Below are 27,737 nucleotides of genomic sequence, written 5' to 3'. Positions count from 1 at the left end.
AAGTGAATAAGTGAACTAGGATAATATTGGTTGAGGGTTGAGGGATGAGGCCGGAAGTGCTGAATAAAGCTGGAGCGAAGGCACTTTCACGTGTGCTGAGCTGTATCTAGCCCAAGGGATCGCTGGGCTGGGCTGTGGCCTGTGGCTTAGAACGCGGACGTGCGCATATGAAGGCCGGTGCACAGACCAGCGAAGAGGAAAACCTCTGAGCCTTAGACTTGGCAGGTGCAGGGCTCCCTCCATCCTGATAGGGGACTCAAGACTTGGAAAATTTTAGCTTAAGGTAGAAAGCTGTAAGTCTAGCAAGTAATGTGTATGTTGAGCTTTTGTTTCAGAAACTACAGATAAGGCCCATTCTGGCTCCTGAGAAAAACAGCTGACCTCCTGGGGCACTGGCTAGAGATTATCACCTGGAGAGAAGTTGGAGGCATCTGGGCCTTTTGTGTGACCCCCCCCCCCCCCCCACCTTGGGAACAGCTAACTGCGGAGAACAGGAATGCTGCAGCTGCTTCGCTCACCTAATCCTCCCTGAATTTGAAAGCCCTCACTGCACCTTGCTTGTCCTCCCCCACCCCCTTATAAAAGATCTGGCCAGGAAAGAGAAGGCAAGATGGTCTGTCAGGGTATGAACTCACCATCTTCTCAGATCGCTGGCCATCTGAATAAAGCGCCCATAAAAGATTCAATCGCTGTCATTGTTTATTGGATTTGGTAGTGACAGGCAGCCCGAACACCGGTGTCTTTTCTGGTTACAATCACACCAATGGGGCAATGTGGGTGTCTGAACCAACTTAGAGTGTTTGTGAACAAGTTCCAGGCATTTGCCATGCCATTTTGGAATGACCCTGGGGCATTCCGGTGTATCAACCAAGACAAAACTAAGCATTGGAACTTGTTTCTAAGGACCATCCCTAGGCAACTTAAGTTTGGAAAATCACACTGTGCGGGTAATAACGAACTTCAAGGGCTGCCTTGGATGAGAAAAGCAGGCGCGTGCAGGTTTCCTGAAGTTTAAATAGGGCTACTTGCCTTGGTGGCAGTAAAAGGGTAAATGGGCCAAACTGAGACTGTAAGTCTTATTTTGTTTTATTTTTCCTCACCTGAGGACATGCTTATTGATTTTTTAGAGAGAGGGGAAGGGAGGGAGAGAGAGGAAGAGAAACATTGATATGAGAGAAAAACATCGATTGGTTGCCTACATGCCTACACGCCTACACGCCCTGACCGGAAATCGAACCCGCGACCTTTTGGTTTATGAGACAATGCTCCAACCCAGTGAATCAGTCACTTGGGCAGAGCCTATGAACCTTGTAAAGAAACACCTTCTCTGCCTCCAAACCAGCTGCTGTTCTGAGGCACACAGCCTGAAGAGCTCTTGTTAAGGGTGTATCTCCTCCAGTTTCTGTTTTTCCACAGCTGCAGCTCTAATATCCACAAGCAATTTCCCCCAGGTCGTCCAGAGATAGACACATGGAACAACAATGATAACAAAGAAGCCAATTCTTTTGAAATGGAGGAAGGGGTGCCAGCCCCAGGTTCACTGATGACTCACCACGTGACCTTGGGGAAGTCATTTACCCACCATTAATTTATCCCAATGACAACTTCCCAGCCTCCTGAAGCTCTTAACAGTGCCTATTCTGGAGTCCCTCACCTAAACAACTCCAGTTCTCAACATTCCCCTTACCAGACAGAGGCTTAGGAGTACTTAGCAAAAAGCTCACAATATTAAAGGGTGAGGTCCAGGCACTATTTAGACCTTGGAAAGCTCTGATGTGGTTAATTCTAAACACAGGAAAAGTGTGACTACAGGAATGGTCTGGTACCTTAAAATAGGCCCTCTTTGTCAAAGATAAGGAGAGGGAGGAGGGACGCTCAAGATAAATATTTTTACATTTAATTTGAGCTGTTAAATTTCAAAAGATCCCCTTTCTCTCCTTTTTGCATATATAATTTTATGCCCTGCAGAGATCATGCTGCAAAAATAGCACCTTTGGAAATGTATTTAAAATTTTAATCACTACGCAAAGTGCTTTTCCATCTATTATCTAACTTGCAGTTACAAATGATACCAAAAGGATTGCCCTGGATGAGGATTTTGAGACAGCTGGTTCAAAGACCTCATTTTAAAAACGAGAACATTGAAGTCCAGAGAGGTGAAGTGATAGGTCTCGGGTTACACAGCTAGTAAGCGGCAGAACCTGCTGGACCCAGGGTCCTGAGCCCAGTGCTCCTAGACTGCCTGTTCTCTCTGGGGACCTAGGTCCCCACAAACTGCTGCAGGTGCAGAGTGAAATGCCGCACACAGAGTGCGTGGGACCACTAATGAAATCTTTATCTTTGATGCTTGTTGGTGAGGAAGTAAAATGTGCGGAGGGAGGGATTATGATGATATACACAAGGATTACAGGTTCCAGCAGGATACTTTTGCTCCTCCACCCCTTTCCTGGCAGAACTGCATCTATGCCAGCTCAGAAAGAAGATACTATCAGGAAAGAAAACCTCTTAAATGCCCTAAGCAACCTGTTTTCAGGTTTCACCACTTTTCACTCCCAAAATACTGTTTTCTGTAGCAGTATCTGGGGGTGGGGTTGCCTCTTTTCTCTGCTTCCATGAGGTTCTGCTCAAGTGAAAAACGCTGACACCTTTCTGCACTCCTTCTTAGTGCTTTCAGGAAGAATTCCAGGTGCCGAGAGAGATGCTCCTACTTACACCTGCTCAGTCTCACCCTGAGACCTCAGACCCATGGGAATTCCTGAGGCTGGAATGGGTTTGTCAGGTGAATTCCAGCAATGCAAAGCACTGAAAGTGACGAGGCTGCAAGCTGCTGCAAGGTAGTACAGACTAGGGGGTCTCTGCTATACGTCTGTGCTTTGCAACCCTAGAACACCCCTCCCTCCCCGCTCAAAGCCTGCCTCTGCTTCTCACTAGCTATGTGGCTATGGTCAAGTTATTCCCCTTCCTCAAGTCAGTTACCTCATTTGTAAAATAGAGAACATGACCCAAGCTGCTTCACACTTTGTTGTAAGGATTAACTAAGACAATGCATACTAAAGGAATTTATTGTGGTGTCTATTGGCACTGAGTAAATGGCAGCTTTTAGTGGTGCTGAGTTGGTGTGGTGAAGCCCGGGCTTTGGAGTCCTACCACCTGAGTTCGAATGCTGGCAAAACGCCCACTGAGGCACCTGGCTCATGATAAATGCTCAGCAAATGTTAATTGTTAATTAACTCATATTGTAATGAGAATCATACTAAGTCTATGTGCATGTTTGTCAGGAGCCATCATCGGCAGTTCTACATGCTTTTTGTGAAACAGGAATGCAGTCATAAGGTTCGGTAGAAAATCCTTCACTGTGGGCACACTGAGAGGGGGCTAAACAAAAGGGTCTTTGGTGATGTGGAGCTGGGATTACACATTTTCCATGTTTCCTGCAAGAGTTAATATTCAATGAGAATAAGATCAAGGGCAACCTGAGAGGGAAAGGAAGTTACAAAAAGGCAGCATTCATTCACTAAATTATTTTTTAATTCATTCGTTCACTCACTACTCACCCATTCATTCACCTATTCATTCACCTATTCATCCATTGATCCATCAATCCGTCGATCCATCCATTCATCCATCCACCCACCCACCCACCCAATAGGCTGTTTTGGGTACCCTTTATGTATGTTATCTCACTATCAGGTGGGCACCATCAGCATTCTGCAGATGAGATTAAGTGGTAGAGATGTGAAGGGAGAGGTGAGATTCAAACACAGGTCTCCTGGCTCCCAGAAATGTGGCCCCTTTAAGTATGTGATTTGGTGTAAGACACTTCACCTCCCTGTGCCTTAGTTGTCTCATCAGTAAAATGGGAGCAATGGCTCCTCCTCCATTATGGAACAACTGTGAAGATCAAACAAGGCAAGTTCACAAAAACTCTGCACACTATAAAACTCTGTAGACATGTGGATCTGAATATTTGCCTGACCTTGCCCCAAATGGGACCTTGGGGAAGAGGTGTTAAAATGAGGCTCTCTGCAAGACTGTCCCTCTGTCTGGTTCCCTGATGGCCCTTTATGGATGCATGGCATAGTATGTTAGGTGTCAAGTAGCTCTCTATATTCCACAGCTGGGTCTGTTTCAACCTCCTTTCTTTGAGAAGGTGTCAGTGCCCTCAGCATGAGTGACACCCTGTGAGGCACTGCCTTAGACGGTGGGGGTGATGTTGTCCGCTCTGGGCACAGGGAGGCAGGAAGGTGGGAAGCTCCAGGAAGCCCTGGGCCTGGCTCCACTGAGATGCAGAAAACACTTCCAGCTTTTGAGTGAATTATAGGCTGCCCAGGGGATCCCAAGGCACAGAACATCCTGCAGTGAGCTCATGTAACCAGAGCATTTGTCAAGGCTAATGACTCTTCTGAGTAATTAGAACAGAACGTCCTTCAGGGTTCCCGGCACTGAGAAGATGGGCACCTGGGGCAGAGGCGCTCGTGGGAGTCTCTCACTCTTAATAGCCACTAACTGGAACAGGAAAAAAGCAAAACTAGTTTTAGCGACTCATCACTTTAAAGTTTTTCCTGTTTACTCTAGAGAAACAGTTTTAGAACTTGATGGGAGAAAAAGACTATATAGTGAATATGGCAAGCTGCCAGCCTGTGGAATCCGGGCTTAAGTGAATCCATGTCCTGCTATAAATAACACCAGCATATTCCTGAAAAGTTGTGAGTAAATAAAATATCTATACCTAAATTTATATTGTATATATACCTGGGAAGTTGGGTTTGAAGGGAACCTACAGAGAATGTTTCTGGAGCCTAAACCGCTGCCCCCTGATTTATGGCTTTTGCAAGTTTGTACTTTCCTACTTCAGTTTCTGGAAACAGAACACAGGCCTTTCTGAGCTGGGGCATGGTCTTCAGGGTTCCCTGAGCACAGCAGGGAAGGAGTGGGCAGAGGTGTGGGGCAGCCCCTCCTGTATGGAGCTTCGGCGTGAGTGCATGGAGAGGGAAGGAATAGATTCCCGTTTCACAAAAACTGCACAGAGCACCTACTCTGTTCTTTCACACACTTAACTCCGTTGGCCAGCAAGTCATGTTTTTTATGGGTGTTCATCCGGGAACAGGGTTGACGTTACACTTCGGGGTGGGAGTGTTGAAGGGCCAGTGTGTGATTCACTACCTTCTCTCTTTCCTTTGCTACAGTAACCTGTACAGTTCCAGATGAGGTGACTTCAGTGGCCTGTGCCAGAGTGAGGAAGACCCAGGGCACAGCCTCCCGCTGACCCACAGGGGACAGGATGCAGAAAGCACAGAAGAAATTTCACTTAGCATTGAGATCTAGGGTTGTCTGTTCCTCAGCATAACCTAGTCACTCCTTTCAACAAAATCTCCCTGAGATGCCCAATATGTAAAACAAAACACCGAAACTGTGGTGAAAGCAGCAGGGGCACCCTCCTGTGAGGGTTTCCTCACTGCTTTTCATCTCAGCAGTTGTTCCGGGCGGGGGGCAGGGCGACAGCTCTCAGGCAATGACAGCGGAGCAGGAGAATTCCCGAGTGGAACCGGTGCTAAGGCACTGCGAGTCAGCTAGTGGTACTCAGGAAACAATGTGTATGATGCATAATCCCTCCTACTAGACTCTGCGTCTACGAGGGCAGGACACCATCAGTTTGGTTCACTGTGGTCACCCCAGGGCCTTGCCTGACGCCAAACACCCAGCAGGCATGCCCTCGGCGTTGGGTATGCGGAGTGGTTCAGGACATGGTGCTGAAATGGAACAGATCTGGGCCTCTTTTTCCTGTTATAACTGGGCACATACTAAGACCTACCTCAAGGTGCTTCTGCGAGGATTAAATAAAGTGATATGTATCAGCCACATGGCATAGTGCTTGGCATGTGGTAAGTGCACCCCAAGTGCTGGCTGGCGTCACTTACTTCTTATGCTAGGAAGTGATAATGTATTCAGACACTTTCTGGGTGAGAGAGAAATTCCAAGCCAACTGTTATGGGTTGAATTGTGGCCCTCCAAAAGATGCATTAAAATCCTAACGCCGGGTGTCTGTGACTGGAAATAGGGTCTTCACAGATGAAATCCAGTTAAGACAAGGTCATTGGAAAGGGCCCTAATTCAATAAATGTGGCTGGTGCCCTTATAAGAAGAGGCAAAGACAGAAACACTCAGGGAGAAGGTCACCTTGTGAGGATGGAGGCAGAGGCTGGAGCGGTGGCTCTACAAGCCAAGGAATACCAAAGATTGCGAGTAAACAGAAGCTGGGAGAGGCAGGGAAGGGTTCTCCGCTGCAGACAGCAGGGCGAACCTCGGCCCTGAGGACACCTGGATTTCAGACTTCCAGCCTCCAGAGCTGAGACAGTAAATTCTGTTGTTTTCTGTCACCCCGTTTGTGGTGTTCCGTTTCAGCAGCCCTAGGAAGCTAATGTACTAACTATCCAATTTTGGTGTGGTCGCCATGAGCAGTGGGGATCACAATCCCCTCTCTGTACATTTCTAAACACTCCGTCTGTTGGAATTCCTGAAGGGCAAGTGCAGGTGAAGTTTCCTCCGTCAACAAAGGCCTGTATATTACATCACTATCTCCAGTTTCCATCAGGAGCCAGAAAAATCCTCTTGAATTTTAGAATTCAGTTACACGAGAGAGAGAGAAAAAAAAAAAACAGAGATAATGTTCACTTAGGAGAATGTTGTTTCTTAAGAAAAAAACTCTTAACCCTTATCTCGGCCTGCAGAGGAATGACCCTTGGAAGTTTCCTAAAATAGAACTGGAAAAAAATAGCAAAACTCACTCAAACAGACAACATTCATTTAGGCTTCTTGGCACCAGGTCCAAACAAAAAAGGAGGACTTAATTAAAGCAGGGTCAGTGACATCAGGCAAGCCACTGAGGCCGGGCCCAGGGAGACGCGCACTTTCAACTCTGAAACAAAGGCTCACTGTTGCCGCGGAACCTCCATTCCACACATTTTTGGCAGAAAGGGAACCTGTCCTCTGAACACCCGCAAGGGGCTATTTTTAAAGTCCCGCAGCAGTCTCCCGGAGTCAGCAGCACAGCGGGGGAGAGAAGGTTGTAGGGCTCCCGGAGCCTCCGAGTCCCAGTACCTGGTGAGGCTGAGCTGAGGAGAAGAGAGGCAACTGTCCAGGCCTTGGAGGAAATTAAAATTCACCTTCTTCCTTGGTTCTGTGAAAAGTCGTCAGAGGAGTAGGACTGAAGTGGGAGGTGTGTTGTTAGCAGGTTGCTTACAATCGTTCTCTGGTATTGTTTCTGTCTCAAAGAACCTTTTGATTGATTATTCCAACCCACTGAACAACCACAGATAATTTCCTGTACATCTGACAGTCATCCTGTCTCCATTCTGTCTCCCGCTCAGGTGGGATGCTACAAAACAGTATGAGTCCCCTCCATGCCCAGTGGAGGCCCCTCTCCTCCTGAGCCTCCCAGGTAACAGGTGATGTGGAGTTTTCCTGTCTTGGAGTGAGGTGTAAAGGTGTGGAGAGTGATGTCTGTCCCTATGACTCTCTCAATGCACCTGGGGGTGGGTGGGGCTTCCTGGATTTCTTGTGTTTGAGGTGAACTTTGACCCTGCTCCCAGCACAGACCTCATGCATCCTGCTTTGGGCCAGGCACTGTGCTGGGCACACAGGAAACAGAATGAACAAGACTTTTGCCTCTGATCCAGGGAGGTTTTCTGATCTAGGTAGACCAGGAAAAAATACGGAATAATTGGGCATAACGGAGACCTTACTGGAGGACAGGGAGGAAGAACCACAGAACAGACCCAGGATGGATAAATGGCAGAGAGGGAAAGTACTGAGCTGGGTCTGAAACCGCTATTCTAGGGATTTTTGGCTCTCCCCTCCCCACTCCCTCCCTCTTGCTGCTGTGGGACGATTTTTCCCAAGTAGACTTGAAGTATCAGAAGGGCAGGGACCAACCATATCTTCTACTTCCATTGATGTCTATGGGTCCCCTAATACAGCCCTATAAACCTCATATCCACTTCAGAAAGATATTTATAAACAGAAGGTCTATTCCTTTCTCTCTTTTCCTGAATGTGGGAATGGAGCAGTTAGGACAGGGGCAGTAGAAGTTTTACTGTACTGTACCTGGCTGTGTGATTTGGGAAAGTTACAAGGTCTCTCTGAGATTTTTTCCACATCAGATAAATATAGATCAGATGACCTTTGAAACTCTATGATTCTATGACATCATATAGCAAGACCTGCAGGTATCTGTGGAATAACTCCGAAAGCTTGAACCTGGAGCTAGACAGACCTGAGTTCAAATCCCAGATCTAACCCTTATTCTCTGTGCGACCGCAGCAAATTATTTGACCTCACTGAGTCTCAGTTACTTAATACTAAAGTGGAGCTCTACTTAATAATTAAATTAATAGTTAAACCCATCCCACTAAGTTGGTATTGGTATAAGCATTCAATACAATGATGCAGTTGCAAAGAGGCCTCTCATAAATCTTAAGTTGGAACCTCAGAAATGTTTGTCAGAGGAATGACTGTCAGCTCCCTTCCGACACACACAGACTTCCATGCCAGGGTTCACAGAATGGTGACTAAATATTCTGGTTCACCTCTGTCTTGACAAAATTATTATTTGTTTTCCTTTTCTCTCTAAACTACTCAGTGATCTTGAGGTCCACTCTATTCAACTCAGTACCGCAAACATTGATTAGGTATCTGTATGCAAAGTCAAGCTCATCTTTTTGGTGGCATCGTTTGGAATACTTTCCCTGTGTAGACATTTATTTTAATCCTACGAACACCACAAAGTATCTGTGAAGTGGCTCTTATCATCCATAGTTGTTTGCTCTCCATGGCCCTTTGGACTAGTCTGCAACCACTCTATGCCGAACTCTGCAGCATTGGTGTTGAATCCAGACAAAGGATGGAGTCTTACAGGCATGAGGCCACAAACCTCAGGCCTGGTCCTGGCTCCCCAGGGGCCTGATCTTTGGCCTCAGGTTAAGTCATGTTACTGCTCTCTCAGTTGCCATATAGAAAAAGTAGAAAAGAAAGAAGCTACCATTTATTTCGCTCCTGCTATAGTCTGAATGTACTCTGTACTACCTCCCACCCCAACTCTTGTGCTGAAATCCTAATACCCAAGAGGATGGTATTTGGAAGTGGGGCCTTTGGGAGGTGATTAGGTCCTGAGGATGGAGCCCTCATGAATGAGATTAGTGTCCTCATAAAAGAGGCCCTGGAGAGATCCCTAGTTCCTTCTGCCGTGTGAGGATGCAACAAGAAGTCTTCCACCCAGAAGAAAGCCCTCACCCAACCATGCCAGTGCCCTGACCCCAGGCTTCCAGACTCCAGAGCTCTTAGAAATAAATTTCTGTTGTTTATAAGACATCTAGTCTGTGAAATTTGGTTATCACAGCTCAAATAGACTAAGATAGCTCCTACTGGAAAGATTTGCAAATGCTACACCATTTACTCATTGCCTCAGAGGTAGGTATCGTTCTCATTTGTACCTGAGAATACTAAGTCTTGATCAGATAAAACATTCAATGTGGTTACTTTGGAAGTAACCAAAGCAGTTGTGGCAGCAGGTTAGAAGCCACTGTGTCTTCTTGTCTATCTGGAAGACATTTCAGAAAATATTTGTAAAACACTGACTTTTTTAGAAGACTGGATTCTATTAATATAGAGAAAAACTGGAATAGGTTTCTAATTGTCTTTAGTATTCTTTTCTTCCTGGAATTTTCAAATACCATATATTGTTTTTCATTAGAGAAAATTATTCAAATTAAATTCCAAGGGTTGGGGGAATTTCTCCATCTGTTTTCTTTGGATAAGAGGAATCCTGATAAGGTGTACAAATGGCCGAAGGAGGAGTACAGTTTTCATTTAAAAAGCATGCGTGCGTGGAAAGGCTGATGAAGAGTATCCTGTATCTCCATCACATCATTAACTGACTGAACAATTTATAATCACGAGAAAAGAAAAAAAGTGCCCATAGATGGAAATTTCAGCTGAAATTGACACCCTTGTCCAAACAGCAAACCACTCCAGAATCTGAAAATTCTGATTTTGCAGCTCCCAGATGCTTCCAATTAGAACAGGGTTTCAGCTGCGGTTTCAGCTGTTACTTGAAAATATTAAGATGTGCCAAGAAAACTCGGAGAGAGTTGGTACAAAGGAGTTTCTTTTTCTACTGACATATTTACTTCTCCAAAAATAATAATCACAGAGACTTTAGGCCCCCCTTTCCTTGAAAAGTCACACTTAACACTCTTTACTTTCTTTTATGGCTGGGAACAGAGCACAGACCCACACAGGCCTCCACTTTGTAAAATAAACAAACACCTTCCTGCTGTCTAGAGGGCCTCTAGTTAATATGGGTCTCTGGGCAATACGTATTTTGGAACATGGCTCTGTTCTAACACGAACTTCTGAAATACCAAAGCAAATAATCATCAAAGCTGCCAGTCTGAAATCTCTACACCCCTGACTCTCAGACCCTGCCAATGAGTCACTTATTTACAGTTATGTGCAAGGTAAGGAGAGAAAACATCTGTTTGTTTTTGCAAAGCAGGTTTGAGAAATAGTCATACCTATTTTTTCCCACTGAGTTATAAATCTCATAGCATCAGTCTGAGAAATAGGCTAGGAGCTCAGAATGCGATCGAGAGTTACTGAAACAATAGGCCCCTAAGCCAAGGCCAAGCTGAGACTGTAAAAGCTTGAATCCGTTTTATGCTAGCATTTATGAGACAATTCCACATGCAGGCATCTGTGTCGTATCTTGAAGCAATTTGTAAGCGGAAGACTCTGCCCACTTTAATTTATTATATAAACATTTCTGGAGCTTATCATTGCATATTAGTCATGAAAGCTGGAATTTAATAAAGAAGAACAGAATGCAGTTTTCAAAGAGGACAAAAGTTCACTGGGAAAACATATGTGTAAACCTTAGGGACACAGGAGGCAAATGTAAGAGACAGCTAAGTGCCTAGAACCAAACGTCTGAAGGGCTGCTCATCAGGTGTAACTAAGCAAAGGGGTGTGCAGCATATTTGACTTAATTTGTCATTTTGACTGAGTTTAGGTCTAAACTATAAATTTCCTTAAAGGGGGAAATCTCAGAAAACTCAAGATCAAAACTGTTCAAGGCCAAGAAAGTATTCGCTTTGAAGTAGCTGGGGACTTCTCTGGTCAGAAAGACGTCCCAGGGGACCCATTCAATTCAAACACCAGTGTCACTGTGATGCCCAAGAGCAGAGGCCCAGACAGACTCAGGCTCAAATCTCAGGTCTTCCGGTTAGCAGCTGAGTGACCTTGGCCAATGACTGCATTTAAACCTCAGTTTCCTTGTCTGTAAAATAGGAATAATAAAATGTTTCTAATAAAGTTGTATGTGATAAGAGATAATATGTATAATATGTGGAAAATAGTTGATGCAGTACCCAGCACATTTAGTGAGTGCTTAATAAATGAAAGCTATTTTTACTATTACTAGTCCATGTAAGTTATCCTAAAGAATCCTTCATATCCCAGACTTGCCATTAGTAGAATGTAATGAGTGAGGCTAAAACAAAGTTGACTTGATCTGAATTATGTAGGTGTGAGCTATAATGCTTGCAATATTACTGCCTTTTCTCTATTAGAACACCTTGGGTCTATCAAGCTAAACCCCAGACCATGATATGACAGAAATAGCAAATTAAGGATCTCAGTCTTAATCTGTTTCAGAGACTGAGATAATATGGGTGCTACACTGGATATTTCCTACTGTTACACTGAGAAACATAGCAGGTCCAGTGTTTCTTTTCTATTAGCTTATGCATGCTAAAGCACTCATTAATGCATTATTTCAACAATTATTTATTAGACCCCTCTATATAATGGGCACTTATTTAGGCTCTTGGGATATTTATTTCAGTGAACAGATAAAAATCCCTGACCTTAATTAATTAATCCCTGACAATTAATTAATTAATTCTAGTGTATGGTCAATATCATATTAGCGGTTAAAGAAAGGAAAGGACAAGGATACAAAGATGAGTAAGACATGCTGTCTGATAAGCTCCCTGTCCAATAGGGCAGATTGTAAGTACCTACTGGATTATTATGCAGTAAATTCTGTCTGAGTATTCGCAGACACTACTATGGAAGGACATAGAAGAGGAAGTAAATATTCTGCAAGTGAAGGAGGGAGGACAGAGGTTAAGGAGGTGGCAGAGATGAAGACATTTGGGATGGATTTGAATGGGGAAGTGGAGTCTGTTACATAGGTAAGTGAGGAAAGGTTAGCAGGCAAAGTGGACAACTATTGGTTTTCATCAATTAGTAAAGCATTTGGTAGAATGTAAGATTAAAAGAAAGTACAATGTATGAACTAAAGTAACATGTTGTGGAAACTCTACTGTTTTCAATCACTGACTAAACTATGTTTTTGTGTTTTGTCTTGTTTTTAAACTAGGATTCAGTAGAAGACGGCTTTTATTTTCCCTAGGATTTTCCATTCAGCAAGAATAGCTGAGTCAGCCCCAGCCTGAGTATGATTCTGATGCTTTGTGCTTACTAGAATAGAGCTTGTGAAAACATGGTCCATGGGCAACCGGGGTAGTTCATGAGCTTCCTGCAGAAAAATAAATTTTGGGTAGTTTTAAAATGGAGAATCTTGGCCCCACTCCTGACCCAGTGAATCAGAATCTTGGGAAAGAGAATTGGAGTCGGTACTTTTTAATAATTGGACTCTTAGGAAAGTTCAAAATCACTGGCCTAGGTAGAGGTTTACTCTCAAACACTGCTCTCCCAATTTGACAATCAAAATCATTTAATTACCTGTTTATCTTAACTATTCTAGACAGTGCCTTACCTTGTTTGGTTTCACTATTATTTGAATTCCAATTTCCTGCACTTTGTTTAGGAGAATTTCTCTGCTCCTTGCTACTGGTTACTCCCCTCCCCATATGATTCAGGAGGTTAATTCTAGCTTCATTTATTCTTCCAATCAGTAGAGTTACCATGACAACTTCGCATCTGGGTCCCTCCACTTGGCTGCACATGAGAAGCACCGAATGGCTCACACAGGGCCCATCCGCACCAGCAGGCAAAGGCGACCCAGTGAACCTCATTTGTGATGACAATTCAACATGGTTATTAATCCTCTGGAACTGAGGATTCTGGAAATGCAGGTCATGATCTCATTCTACTGTAGCTATTGATTTCTTCTCAATTGACAGGACTGCAACTGGGGATAAACTTATTTTGCAAATAATGGAAAAGCCTGTTTTTTAATTATTGCAGTGACATAGAAACTCTTTGCAATTACTTTCATCTCTTCAGCCTAGCTTTTAAATTCAAATACATCTCAGAAATGCTTTTAAGTGTCTACTGTGTCCCAGGTCCTGTCAAGTTTTCCTGGTGTAGATTCTTAAAGAAATCAAACCAGTTTTTACATTACTATTTAAAAAATTTTTAAGGCAATGTGGTTTAAACAGAGTTATAGAGTTAAAGGTCTTAGTCTTTAAGTAAATGGCCATTAATAATAGAAGCTCACTCTAAGGTTCTATTAGAAGTCATCAGGAAAATAAGCTCCAATCTATACATTGATCCTATTCTTCTATCTACTGATCTGTCCATCCATCTTCCATCTCATAAGAACCATGTGCCAGGCTCTTTGCTGGGTGCTGGGTGCTGGGTGTTGGGTATCCAACAGTGAACTAAACAATATGGTTCCTGCCCATCAGAGGTTCACAGCCCAGCGGTGGAAAGAGTCCTGGATGGCAAATGCAAACAGGAAGTTCCAAACTCTAGTCCAGTTCTATTTCTTACTATTTGTACAGCCTCAGGGAGTCACTTACTCAACCTCTGGAATCCTCCATTTCCTCATGTGAAAGGGGCTGCCCTGTCTGTGTCACAGAGTGGTTGGCAGGATTGTATTTGAATCACTCTACAACTTCAAAGTAGAATCTAAATATAAGTAACAATTATGAATGAAGTTTGATTAACGTGGCTGGGGAACACCTGCCTCTCTGCACTGTGGAAGGAAACCCGAGTTCTAGCAGGGGTGCCCAACTCACAGCCCACTGGCCGCATGTGGCCCAGGATGGCTGTGAATGCTGCCCAACATAAAATCATAAATTTACTTAAAACCTTTTTTTTGCTCATCAGTTTCATTAGTGTTTGTATATTTAATGTGTGGCCCAAAATAACTCTTGCTTCCAGTGTGGCCCAGAGATGCTGAGAGTTCACCCTTGTAGGTCCTGCCATTTCCTCTGACTTGTACCCGGGCAGAGGCAGTGTCAGGTCCCCTCTTGACCTCAGTTTGAACCGGTTGATTTACAGCTCCTTGATCCTGTCATTGTGTGCAGAACACCTACAGAAATGCATAGCTTGAGGGGCTCTTAGAAGCTAATTAGTTTCATCTTTATAGACAGGGTCCCACCTAAGAGGCCTGTAACTCTGTTTCCAAAGTCGTCTAAGGAGAGAAATGCCTCAGCCAGTCTTGTAGCTGAGCGGGGAAGTTGTCTGGCAGTTGTGGGTAGTGGGCTGTAGGGGGCACACAGGCAACATCTGTGTTGGATACGCAGGGTGTTTTTAAAATTGGAGGACATTAAACATCTGGACACCAAATCAAGGGCATATCATGGGAGCAGAGGCCATGAAGGGCTTGGCCTGCCCTTGCTATGTGCCTAAAAGACTCTGCCTGTGCAGGTGTGAAGGACCTGCCAAACCGCAGGCCCTGGCTCTGTTCCTGAGACTCTAACCAGGCACCTCACACAGGAGGGGCACCCCATCTCCCCGTAGGGGCTCCATGGTGAGACTAATGCACACAGGACTCTTGCTCATATCTGCTGCTAATACCATTGTCTAAGGATTGCATTTGTTTTGTTGTAGTGTTGGAGGGGCACATCTGAGGACACGCAATTCAGAACTGATGCTGAGTTTCAGCACTGCAGGACTAAAGGGAGCTCCAGTGTGAGGGCAGGAAAGGCCTTGGAGTAGGACAGACTCAGGTTTGAAGTGGCCACTTGCCTCTAGGCAGGTCTCCCATCATCTCTGAATCACTCCTCTGTGACATGGGGACAACGATACACTCTGAGCTCTCGGGGCTGCAGTGAGACTCCAAGGCAATAAAGGTAGCATGATTGTCATGGTACTGGCCACTCGGGAAGTGGTGGCAGTTATTATAGTCCAGCTCACCATTCCATTTCTGGAGCGCAAGCTCAGCTTTCCACGACTGCCATTACACCACAATGCAGTTCAAATCTGACAGGTCTTCCTCTCACTTTTACCTTCACATAGAACTAGTGACACTGTGCTGCAGACTCCTCTTCCTCAGCGCTCTGCTCTGTGTTCACACCCTTTTCTCCACATTTAGGACCCTGTCAGGTTCTTCTCTCCTTATGGCTGGCTTGGTTAATACAGCAGTTCCCAGTGAGCTCCCCTCTCAAAAGTGAACCATGATCCCCGATGAACGCAATCCAGACTCCTCACTTGGCCTCACGTTACCTTGCCCACCTCGTCAGTGGAGTGATCTCCACACACACCCTGCACATGCTGGCCGAAGCGGTTGCAAGCCCTCTTTCTCAGATCGGAGAGAAGAGTCTCAGGAAGACCATGGCAGGCAGCAGTGAGGTGAGTGCTCTGGAGCCTGGCTGTGAACTGGGGCTCTACCATGTGATAGATACGTAATGTTTTCCAGGTTACTATAAATCTCAGTGCCCCAGTTTCCTCTTCATGAAAATGGGCCAAGTAGTATTACATACAAGAGATGTTGAGGGGCCTAAAGAGTCAAGCACGGAAAGACTGCCTGGTGCATTGGAAGCTCTGAACAAATAAACAGGAGCTATTGTTTTCTGACGGGGTGATTCAAGCAGCCCATCAGGAAGGGAAATGGCTTTCAGCTGTAGGTAACTGAAAACTTTGACTCAATGGGCCGGAAAGAGGAAATTTATTTCACAAAACAAGAAGTCCAGGGGAAGACAGCTCCAGGAATTGTTTATTCAGTGGCTCAACAATGTCACCAAGGATTCAGGCTCCCCCAGATTGCCACCCTGGGCAGGATAGGCTTGTTCCTAGAGCTGTTTCCCTCACACCTGCGGGATGATCATCACAGTTCAGGCATCCTGGGCAGAGGGGAAAATGTCCAGGGAAGAAGGAGCTCTTTCAATAAGAAAAACCCTCACAGAAGACCTTTGGCCAATCACTGTCACATCTCTTCGGCCAGAATTGTCACTGGCAAGGGGATACTATAGTTGCCTGGAGTAAATTAGTACCTACTGCCTGGTGCTGGGAAGGGCCAAGTCTTGCTGAAAGCATATGGTCATTTAGGAAAAGAAAGATAACTGAGAAAAATAATAATCTTAACAAATCCCCCAAACCTGGGATTTGTTAAGAAGGAGGAAGGGGCAATCAGCATTGTCTTACTTACTCCTAGTCCTGAGAGCCTGTGATTCTTGGCTAGTTCCAGCCACATGGTTTGCTTTATGCAGTTCCTCGTGCTTGAACTCATCCATCAAACCTTTGTATGCCAGGGACTATGCTGGGCCATTTTCCCACGTGATTCAAAATCTTTCTCTCAGGATTTTGATCAAGAACCAACAATTCAGTGGAGAGATTTTCTTTTTTTACCATAATGAATTACCTCAATAGTTTCAAAGTAAACTAGACAATGCACACTTTATTGACTGGCTTATATCTGCTCCTTAGTTGGGCTGCAGACTCCTCAAGAACAAGGAAAATAAAGAGACTAGTCCATTTGGATCTTTCACGTACTTATGATGGTCAGTCATAAAGATGGTGCTTAATCAATGCTTGTTGAGCCTATTCAGAAGTTGGTCTTTAAGTGACCTCTCTGGTAGATGTCTGAAGGTACCATGCTTGGCACCATGGGAGACTCAGGGAAGAACAAGAACTTTGTGTTTCCTCTGAAGCTTGTGATCCAGAGACAAGTTCCTATGATAAACCATGTGAAGTTGGAGAAGTCCGTCTTCCAACATTCACGTTACATTTTTTCCTTTAACTTTTCTACTTGCTTCCTTCCAGTTACCTTTCAGACAATGTTGACGCCACACTGGGGTCCCTGCTGAGCCTTGTTTCCATCTCCAGCACCTTAGACGGGATCTTTTTGATCTGTTTCTTCTCATCCCTCATGCACACAAGCAAACAAACAAACAAAACTATCCTTCCTAAGTCCCAAAATCTCTATGGTCTTGGGAAATGCTGGTTTATGATGAGTCTCTAAGAAACCAGTTCATGCATATGGTTTACAATGCTAATCCTCCAGGGTTCATGGGAAATTCGAGGGCATTCCTGTAGGTGCAATGGCCTGACATAAGGACATGAATGTAATATGGGAATGTAGGGGTCGGCCAGCTGGTGGTGGGGTTCTTTTCTGGCAAGGTGGTCTTCGATTTTCTTCAAGAAATTCCACAGCAATGATCCTTTACTCTTCCTCTAGTCCAGAAACTTTCAAAACATTTGTACTGTTTGAAGTATCTCTTAAGAAGCCACTCTTTCTGGACTAAACTTGGTGTGAGCAAACACAAGCTTTCATGTATTTTACAGGTTAATGGGAGATCAAGGTTATTTAAGAAAAGGTCTACTCAACTCCCGCTTATATGGATATATTTTCTTCCCAGTAAGGAAATTTTCTCATACCTATTCCTTTGATCACCACTGCTGGGACTGCCAGGAGCAAAGGAAGAGAAGGACAGAGTCAGATCAAATAGAAACAGAAAATAGAAAATAGAAATTTAAGCAAATCAGTTTGCTTAAATTTCTGGGGAAATCTGCCTTTGGCTAAAGGAAGTCCTACTCAGAACATTCTAGTTAATGAAGCTCTTCTGCCTCCAGCTTGAGCAGGAAAATATAATCTTTGCATTCGTGTGGGGTTTCTACCCATTCTCACCTTCACTCTCAGCCTCTACACTCACAGATGGCTGAGGCGTGTCCTCTGTCCTCCCCACATGGCTCCTTCTGGATGCTAAAGTCCCAGGCAGGTCACATGAATTAAGTACAAACTCACTCATTTTTTTTTTCTGTATGGAAATCTCAAAACTTCATCTCAAAAAGAATACATGAATTCCTTTAGTGATTGAATCCCATGTGATTCAGATGCAAAAATAAATGATCCTTCTCGCCTCCCTCTCTCTGTTCCAAAGTGTGTCAGTGATGTGGGGCCCAGAGACAATTTAACTTCCTTCACAAAACATTGTTACATTGGTGTCAAAGAGCCAAACAACCTCACACTTTGGAAGGACTCCTCGTACCACCTTCCTTAGGTCGATTCCAGCATCAATTCCCAAGCCATGGCACTGAGCACTCCCTAACAGACCCTGGACTGCCCAGCTGGTCTGTCTGGGAAGGTGCCCATGTGTGAGTCAGAGCTCTCAGCAAAAGTAACACTTTTGTAGATAAGCCTGTGAGCTTATTCTTGGCAGAAAATGAAAAGTTCATGTTTTCATCTACTTCTGAATTTTCCTCCCTCAAATGTCAGCAAACGGAGAGGCAAATGTACAGCACAGTGCTCTAATCTGCTAAAAAATTACAGGCTGTAAGGGTTGGAAGGAGACCCTAAGATCACCTACTAAAATCCTTTCATTTCATAGAGGAGGAAATGGAGGCCCAGACAGGGGGAGGGATGGACTGAAGGTCACACCGATAAAACTGGGAGAGGAACCTCTCTCTCGTGACTCCCAGTGGGGCCTGGGAGGATCTACTCCTTCCATTTTCCTCAGATGGACTCTATTCATTTTTTACTTTCACCAGCCTTTAACCTAGTAGTTTACAAAGTATGGTTTGCTCACCAGCAGCATCAGCATCATGGGAAACTTGCTGGATATGTCAGTTCTCTGGCCCCATCCCAGGCCTGCTCAACCTATGCTTTAATAAGCCCTTCAGGTGATTGTAATGCATGCTAAAGTTTGAGACACCCTACTTTAAAGTTAGCCCCACCCACCCGATTAGCAAGGGGATCAGAGTACTACTAATCAGACCCATCTAATTTCACAACTGTTTTTCAGCTTGGCTTTTCTGGTTACCCAAGGCAGAAGTTCACTTAAGTTACCTGTGAAGAAAAAGAGCTTATTGTAAATCTGTGAGCAGGAGCTGGAGTGGAATGCTGTCGTGAACTGAGAGCTCAAGGGACCGTCACCGCTCTGCCTGTTTCGTCCTCGCTCTCTCCCGTCTGTCCCATTCTCCACTCTACACAATCTGTTCCTGCACCTCCTACTATTATTTTTGTTCCTTCATAACTGCCATTTGCCTTTGGTCTACCATGACCCAACACTAAAGTCTAAGTCATTGCATCGTTTTTGCTTTTTCCCTTCCTAATGGGACATTTTTTCCATATTTCTTTTCCCATGTCTCATTCAGTTCACATTCCTGCTAGGGACTCCATCTGGACCAGCTCATCATTTGAACCAGAATGCATGGGTCACATGCTCATCCAAATGATGGGTCACCTTTGGTCTGGTGCTTTTTCCCACCTAATCAACTATTGACAGGATGGGTGTGCAGTTTGGGTGAGGGGTGACTTCTGTGCAGCAATAGGGGCTTCAGGAGGGAACTGGAGGAGAGAGGAGGAAAGCATATGTGAGACCCGCCCCCCAACCCTGTGAATGAGATGTGAGGGAACTTGGCAGTGGGGTTTGGCAGTTTGGCCTGCTGAGGGTTGAACTGGAGGTGGAAGTTCTGTTATATTGTCATGACCCTACTCTCCGATATACTGCCGGGCTGTATGGCCTTGAAAACATGGGCTGCAGGTGATCAACTCCCTAAAAGTCACAGAATATCCATGCCTGGGAAGTGCTTCAGAGATGACCCAACTCAGTGGCTCTCAGCCCGGCTGCTCATGAGACTCCCCGGGGAGCTTTGGAGAACTAATGCTGCCTGGGCCCTACCCCAGGGATTCTGATTTAAAGCCCCCAAATGCTTTTAATGCAAAGCTCTAACAATTGCTCTAACACAACCCTCGTAATTTTACTGGTGGGGAAATATAGGCTCAGCTACATAATGTGACTGGGGCTCACTTAAAGATCTCATTCTTAACTTGGTACTAGAGTTTGATTTATTAATCATAAATAGCCAGAGCTAGAAGAGATCACAGAAGCCTGCAATTCAACCCTTTCATTGTTATTTGAGACTAAGGAGTTAATTGACTCACCTACAGAGTCAGTCAGAAAGCGGGTGACAAAGGCTCGAACCCACGTCTCCTGACTCTTGCCCCAGTGCCCTGTCCATAACACCCAGGCTGGAGGACTGAAGGGGTCAGTTGAAGAACTAAGCAGACCTCGTGCTTATTCTGCGCTGGAAGCCCTTCTAGAGGCACAGCTGGAACCGTTTGGCAGAGGATCCTGGGCGTAATTGGATGTGGCGCAGGCTTGGCCAAAGGCAGCAGCACTTTGGTGTCCTTAGGATGGGGAGGATGCTGATAAGGCTAATCTTTGCTTTCTGCCTGTCTCCCAATTATGCTGGGAGTGTGTGTGTGTGTGTGTGTGTGAGAGAGAGAGAGAGAGAGAGAGAGAGAGAGAGAGAGAGAGAGAAAGAGAGAGAGAGAGTGTGTTCACATTCCTGACGGGCTGACAGCTGTGCTGGAGTCCAGAGGGCGAACTGTGCCCGGGTGTCAGGGGTCTTCTGGCATTGGCTGAGATAAGGTGGTCTTTGTCTTTCTGAATGGCTTTGGTCAAGGCGTTGGCCCCCATTGGTCCTGTAAATAGCTAGAAATGGCTCTAGTGGGCATTTAAGAAGCAGGGGCTTGTGCCGCAGGAGTCCCTCCGTGTGTGTTGATGTGGGTGGAGGTGGGTGAAGATAAAAGGGTCCCAATGTAAAACAAACATACAAAGAAGAAAACGAGGCAAAGGCTGCCAGATCTAGTGAGTGGGAAGTGAGTGTGAGCCTTTAACATACCCTTTTATGGGGTTAGTGTGAGGGAGAAGAGATAGGAAAAGTAATCCCCTTCAAGCTGGTGAGGAACTCTATAATTGATAAAGCACGTTCGCCACACACTTAGCTCCTGTGACCATCACGTCCACTTCACACGGAAGGCGGTGCCTGTGGTCCAGGCTTGGGGAGGTGAGGTAGCCAGGCTCCAGGCCACATGGCTATTGATAGGGAAGCAGGCCCACTGCCTCTGGACTCCATTCCCAGTGCTCCATCCACCACAGCATACTGTGTGTGTGCACGCCCCCCCTCAAATGTGCAGACAGGTCCCCCGAGGGAGTAGATGTGAAGACAAGAGGGTGGGTATTATTTCTGAGGTGTCATGGTTACCAGGGCCACAAGACACTGAACTGTGAACACAGTAAAGACACAGGAAATTGGCTCTGGGTTGGCTGCAAAGTCTTAGATATTCAGCCCTAGTTTCGACTGGGTAGAGTACTTTCTGGGAATGTTGTAGGGCTCAGAGATAAAGTACCTGAAGTTGGTAGCCTAGGGCCCACCGTGAGCACCGTGTTTAATAAAGGTAGCTGTTAATCTCCTGTGTGCGTGCTCCTGGGGGGACTGTGCGCAGACACCCACGTGTCTGCAGGTCAGAGGGAACAGCCTGGCTCAAGGCCAATGGCTGCTGGCTCTGCTCAAATCCAAATATGTCTTCAGATGTCTTCCCCAGAGCCTCCAGCTGGTGAAACCAAGCCCCACTTCCCACCCTCACCTGCCTAACTCTCCACAGCCTCTAAGTGCTCACAGGTTGCTGGTTAAGCAAAAGGACCAATCATTTAAAGTGGGAATCAAACAACAGAATGTTTGGGGGCATTTTGGGGGACCCACATGCCCTGTTGGTTTACAGTTTAGATTCTTGGGTGGGGTGACTGAGTTACAGGGCAGATATTAGGGGTGCTGGGTCCCACAGATCACAGCCATGGGGCACCTAGATGAGCTGGGGCCTCTTCATGTGGAATCTCACAAAATCCTCACAAGCAGCCACTTGGATGGGCGTTATTCCCATTTTACACATGAGGAGGCTGAGGAGGTACTAAATTAATTGTCAAAAGTCACCAGAAGCTGAGATTCAAGGCCAAGCCTGTCCAGGTTCAAAGTCTGTGTTCCTTCCTCCACCCGCAATCCAGCCCTCATCACCCATAAAGTTTGGGCTCCACACAGAGGTTGGCAAATGTTAAGTCTGCGGGTGTGTGCACATTGCTGGGAGGCCCAGAGGATGAGGAGGGTGAAGACACAGCTGGTGAAGAGGCAGGAGGCCTGGGGCCGGGAGAGTCTTCACTCACACTGGACAGCAAACTACATCCCTGGTTAAATTCTGTCCTGGCCTCTCATGCAGCCTCATCTCTGGCTTTCGTCTCTTCTAAGTCACACACTTATGACTTTCAGGGGGCATGCCTTCAAGCCAGGCTAGCCAGGTGCCCGGCCCCTGAGGATACATGCAGACGGTATGCCAGGACAGAAGCAGGACCTGGCAGGGGGCTTCACAGAACCCAGAACCTTCTGTCGTGTCTCTTCTGCCCAGGGACACTCAGGCACCCCTGACATACTCTGGTATCTTCCTTGTGAGGCGATGCAGAGCCCCAGGCATGTTGGAGGTTCAATTTTAGCATCAGCTGGATCTAATTAGCTTTGGGGGTCGCAGGCTCTTTCACAGAGGACTCCATTGTTCCCAGGAACCTGGCAGGAATGTTTATCGGTTCAGAAATTGAGAAGGACTGGCTCACTCCGTTGTGGCGTGTTTGGCTGTGGAGCTGTCCTCCCTTCAGATGCTAATCCGCAAAGCCCTTCTCAGCCAGGCCTCAAATGAAGCTCAAGGCTGGGGTGGAGCCCAAACTCTCATTTCCCTCAGGAGCAAGGCAGGTGTGGAATCAACACCTGGAAAGCAGCCAAATGAAAACCCGGAGCAACAGCTCAAAATGTCACATGTCAAATAACTTAATTGGGTAATCACCTGAAGGAGAGTTGGTGGAAAACATAGTCGGGAGGTCTGTGCCGAGAGTGACGAATTCAAGACGGCCTGCTTCGGCCCCACCCAGCCTGGGGCCCAGGGACCTGGCTGCATCCCTCCCTCGAAGGAAAGGCTGGAAATGGTATTCAGCAGTCCCCACCTTAGAGCCCTGGGCAATTAGACGGTCCTGGAGTTGCAAGGACACCCTTCCCTGAGTGCTCACTGAATGTGCACAGTCCCCAAAGGCAGGAGGCAGTGAAGTGCAGTGGTTACCTGTGCACCCTCTGTTTCAGACTACTTGGGTTTGAGTCCCGGCTTTGCAGCTTATGAGCTCTGTGACTTTGGGCAGGGTACTCTCTGTAACTGAGTTTCCCCATCTACAGATGGGATGATTACAGTACCTGCCTCTTATGGGGGTTGTGATAATTAAACAAGTTAATACATGTAAAGATTTCAGGATAGTACTTGGCCTTTAGCAAGCAGTTATCAGTATGCTTTTCTCCTGGTCACAGCTCACTTGTAGGTTCCATGTGGATTTGAACACCTGTTTCCCATGCTAGGTGCCCAGCTTCTGCAGCACCCTCTTTACACCTACTCAGGGCTGACCGGGCCCTCTGGGATCAAGTGGCTGGCTGGGCTCCATTTACACTCACATGGACCCCCATTCTGCTGCCGTACTCCTCTCCATCCCCGACCCACTGGAAAAACACTAGTGGGGCCTAGACCTGAGCCTGAAATAGCTCCCCATTCATCCAACCCCTAAGTGGTGGGAAGGAGACCAACACTTTTGCTCTTTTTTGGGCAGAACCCCTGGTTGATTCTCCTACACAGATCCTCCACTCTCCGGTTCCACCCGCCATGAGGCCCCGGAGACCGTGCATTCTAGCAAGAGGGAGGTGAGTTTGCTTGGATCGCTATAGACGAAAACTTTTTGTCTCAATTCGCTGTATTCATCTTTTACGACCCAGCTCAAATGCCACCCCTTTGGTGTGGCTTTCCCCAGTTCCCACAGTCAGAATTCTGGTTTCACCAACTGCTTGCCAATTATAATCTTGGACAAGTTCCTATCCTCTGGCCACCTGAAGATCCTCACCTGTAAAATGGAGATACAATCACCAAACTAACCTTACGGGACATTGGAAAGCTCCACTATAAGCCAATGGGTGTGGAGACATAGCTCCCCTCCCCTTACCTTCCTATCCAGGCACAGGAGATGGGAAGATACCCAAGTGAGCTGACTAACCCAGTGTCTACACAGCCTATAGAGCCAAGCCCTCCTTCTCTATTTATGGAATTCCTAGTCAACCTTCCAGGACCAGTTCAAATATCATCTCTTCTGCGGAGCATTCCTGCTGCCCACAGAGAAAATAAATTTTCCTCTCCCTTGTATCCCTGTAATTCTTTGTTCCCATTAAATATCCTATTTCCTTGTAACTTTTATTATATTTAACTTATATTATTATTGCCTGCCCCCTCACTCTGATGGTAAATTGTTTGAGGTCAAAAACTGTATTTTGTTCTGTGGGGTGGCTTTACAGTGTCTCCTGGTTGCTGCTCCATAAATGTTCATTAATTCAAATTTAGTCTTGTGTGTTGCCTGGATTATGGAGTGGGCTCTGGGGTCATATTCTACCTTTATGAGCCTATTCCATATGCAGGTTTCTGACCCTGATACTGGTTTTCCTGGAACTAACAAGAGAATCCACAGTCTAGTGCACAGAGTCTGTGGGAGGAGGGCTTCCACACGGCCTGGGAGTGGAGTGGGAGTGGGAAGGCCTCGCGGTTCCACTGGGTCTCAGCTGCACACCAGCGGAGGCAGTGAGCCATGCCGTAAGGGCTAAAGGACCTCTTTAGGTAACACTGGGTTTCAGAAGAGCCAAATCATGTCTGTAGTTAAATGTGTTAGTTCATTACATGTGCAGTGACTCTGTTTTCTTCGGACACACATAAAAGTGCATATGCATAATATGACTCTCCATCTTTCAATGCTTCCTTCTTTCTATAGTAGTTACTGAAGGAAAACAGACACATACACTCACACCATTTATACTTATCCGCAATCACATCTTACCCTCACAATGATTATTTAAGCTACATGGTGTTATTATCTCCATTTCATAAATGTGGAAATTAAGGCTGAGAGAGGATAGGAAACTTGCTCAAGGTCAAGGGGACTAGAACTCCCAGTCAGCACAGAATGCTACTTTCCCATCTGAGAGGCAATTTCTTGCCAAGCACTGGTCTCGAAGACACGAATGGCTCTGACATGTTTCCTGCCCCCTCAAGAAGTGAGCGCTCCAATAGAGGAGATTGCTATACAAATAATGAAAAACATAAAATACAAAAAATAAAACTATGGACTAGAAGCATGTGTAATTGATTGTGGGGAGGCTGAGAAGGCAGTGATAAGTTTTGCCTGAGGGGACCAGGGAGGGCTCCGAAGAGAAGCTGACTCTTGGGGTGGGACTTGAAAGATCGCCTCAGTTTTGATGGGTAGAGAATGCAGACAGGAGAGAATGCAGGAGCCTCAGGCAGAGGGGATCACATGTGCAAAGGCGTGAAGGAGGAGAATACCAGGTCTTCTTGGGCACGGAAAATAGATCCAGAGTATAGTTGGAACATGGGATTTCTGAGTACGGGCTGGGCTATGACAGGCTTAGTTTTGTACAAAGTACTGGACTTGTTTCTTGAAGGCTTTTAGGGGGCTGCCGATGGCCTTGGAGGAGGGAATGACCTGAGCTGACCTGCACTGTGCAGGAGGGAGGACGTGGAAGCAGCTTCTGAGTAGAACCTGGGAAATAAATAGGGTCTTGCATCCTTTAGATGTGTACTGTCAGCTCCCAATGTCTCTGCCAGTATTGATTTTGGGGATAAGAATAAAAGAATGGGCATCTGTTTCCTGTTGAAAGAGGCAGGTTGAACACCAGAACTGCTACAGGGCCCTGGGCAGTGCCCCTCCCCCATCCCCCTCCAGTAGAACTGCACAAGCACAGCTGTTCTGAGTGATGAGCCTGCTTCCACAGCTGGACACCCCCATCAGGACACGGCCTGATACGATGTGCTGTGCCAGTGGTACCCGCGGGGCCAGGAGAGGACGAGAGCAGCCAGCTGGGGTGCCAGTGATTGGCATGCAGTGCTCATACCAAATGTTGGCTTCAGAACTGGAGGGCTGTTTTTCCAAATTAACAAAAGATGTTCTAGATCCATGATTACATGTTCCTCATATAGTGCATAATTTATAAACAGATTTATAAGCTCTCTATAAATGTAAATTATGCATCTGTGTGTAGCACATAGTATACTTACATTTTCTAATACTGACTAAAACAATGTCCATTACATATAATAAACCCAGGTAGCTCTTGTATCACTAGTACTAGAATTGTATATTGATAATTACCAGGCACCATGCACTGAGGACCTTTTGAAAATCCTCTCATTTCCCCCTTTTTATTTACATTCTGAACTCACCATGGGGGGAAAATCCCCAAACAATCTCTTTGGAAAATTGCCCCCAAATTCTTTGGCTCTCAAAGAAAATGTAGTGCCAAACTTTGGCCTAATAGAATGACATTTCCAGTGGAATCTGAGTCGAGCCCAAGGGAAGGAATGCTGGTTTTTTGAGTCAGCAAAAGAATTCAGTCTCTGCTCTCCAACACTCCATTCTTCACTGGCCCCAACAGGCAATAGAGCTGTCAGTACTTTGGGGAGGACCAGACAAGTAGGGATAGTGGGGGTGCTGTTAGGTAGATAATGAGAGAAAAAAATCTGAAATGCCTCTAAGGCCAACTCTGGATAACACATCAAACATTTATTCTGCACTGCAGAAGCTCTGCTATCCTCTTGTTACACTCTCTGTGCCCATATCTCTGCAGATGGGGTCATTTTCCAAGGCCTTAAAATCAAATGTTTCCCTGTTGGGCTGCTGGCCCTATCAAAATGTAGCCTTCAGAGTCCCAATAAGCAAGGCCAGCAGGAAGAATTGATTTCCCTGAACGAGACACCCTCTCCCTGAGCCCTGGGCCCCAGATGGCTCACCGGGGCCTTCGGAAGGTCAGGCCGTACTGCTGACAGGCCAGCCCCACGGTGGGCGTGTACACGATGGGCATGAATTTCTCCACGTCCGAGGTCAGCACGCGGTAGAAGAGCTTCTCATTCCGATCTTGGAGTGTCATGAGAATGATGTACCTTGGAAAGGGAGACAAGAACCAAGCTGTTCACATGAGCAGCACAGGTGGCAGCAGGAAAGGCTGCTCATGCAAAGACCCAGGGCTCCCACTCGGCCACATTCACAGTCTAACCACCCATCTCCCCAGGTGTGGATCTCTTCATCTATGAACTGTGAAGAATGGTACCTGCCTTATGGTGCTTGTTATAATACACGGTGTAGGTCCTGTTCTAAGCATGTTACATGAACTCATTTAAAACTCACAGCGACTTGTGAGGTAGGCACTGCAGTTCCTATCTGAGAGACAAAGTAGACCAAGGCACAGAGAGATGAAGTGACTCTCCCAAGGTGTCAGACTGCAGAACTGTGCTCCCAACCACTGTGCAAGATGGTTAGTTATGTTATTATTAATGAATGAAATGGAAGAGTAACCCTCTGAGGATGGAGTAGGGTCCAGGACATACCAGTGCTTCCTGAACTGGCCCCGCCTACACACAGGGCTGGTTTCTGTCACAAGCAGTGTTCACAAGTGGCTGAGTACCAAGTGATCCCAGGAAGTGTGTTCCTCCAAAATCTCTCTCATCTATTCCCTGAAGCCTGAATTCACTAAGCCAGGTAAAGAGGCTTTCATTTACACTCTTAAAAATACAAAACTCTCTGGGAGAAAAAAGACCCTCAGGGCTTGAAATTCACAATAAGGGATAAGTGATG

At 45.9% G+C, this 27,737-nt stretch overlaps 1 protein-coding gene across 3 annotated transcripts in view; it reads right to left on the bottom strand.

The window, feature by feature from the left end:
• The window catches only part of ME3 (malic enzyme 3), a 194,969-nt gene that overhangs the window by 73,814 nt on the left and 93,418 nt on the right, over positions 1–27,737 (bottom strand). For all 3 annotated transcript variants that reach the window (XM_036028708.1, XM_028516577.2, XM_036028709.1), the window contains one exon: positions 26,897–27,046. In XM_036028708.1, coding sequence (XP_035884601.1) covers positions 26,897–27,046 — 150 coding nt within the window. The remainder of the gene's footprint in view (positions 1–26,896; positions 27,047–27,737) is intronic.

The sequence above is a fragment of the Phyllostomus discolor genome, chromosome 6 (genome assembly GCF_004126475.2).
Source record: "Phyllostomus discolor isolate MPI-MPIP mPhyDis1 chromosome 6, mPhyDis1.pri.v3, whole genome shotgun sequence".
Classification (NCBI taxonomy): domain Eukaryota; kingdom Metazoa; phylum Chordata; class Mammalia; order Chiroptera; family Phyllostomidae; genus Phyllostomus; species Phyllostomus discolor.
Note: the sequence above shows the minus strand (reverse complement) of the source record. Positions and strands in the feature narration are given on the sequence as shown.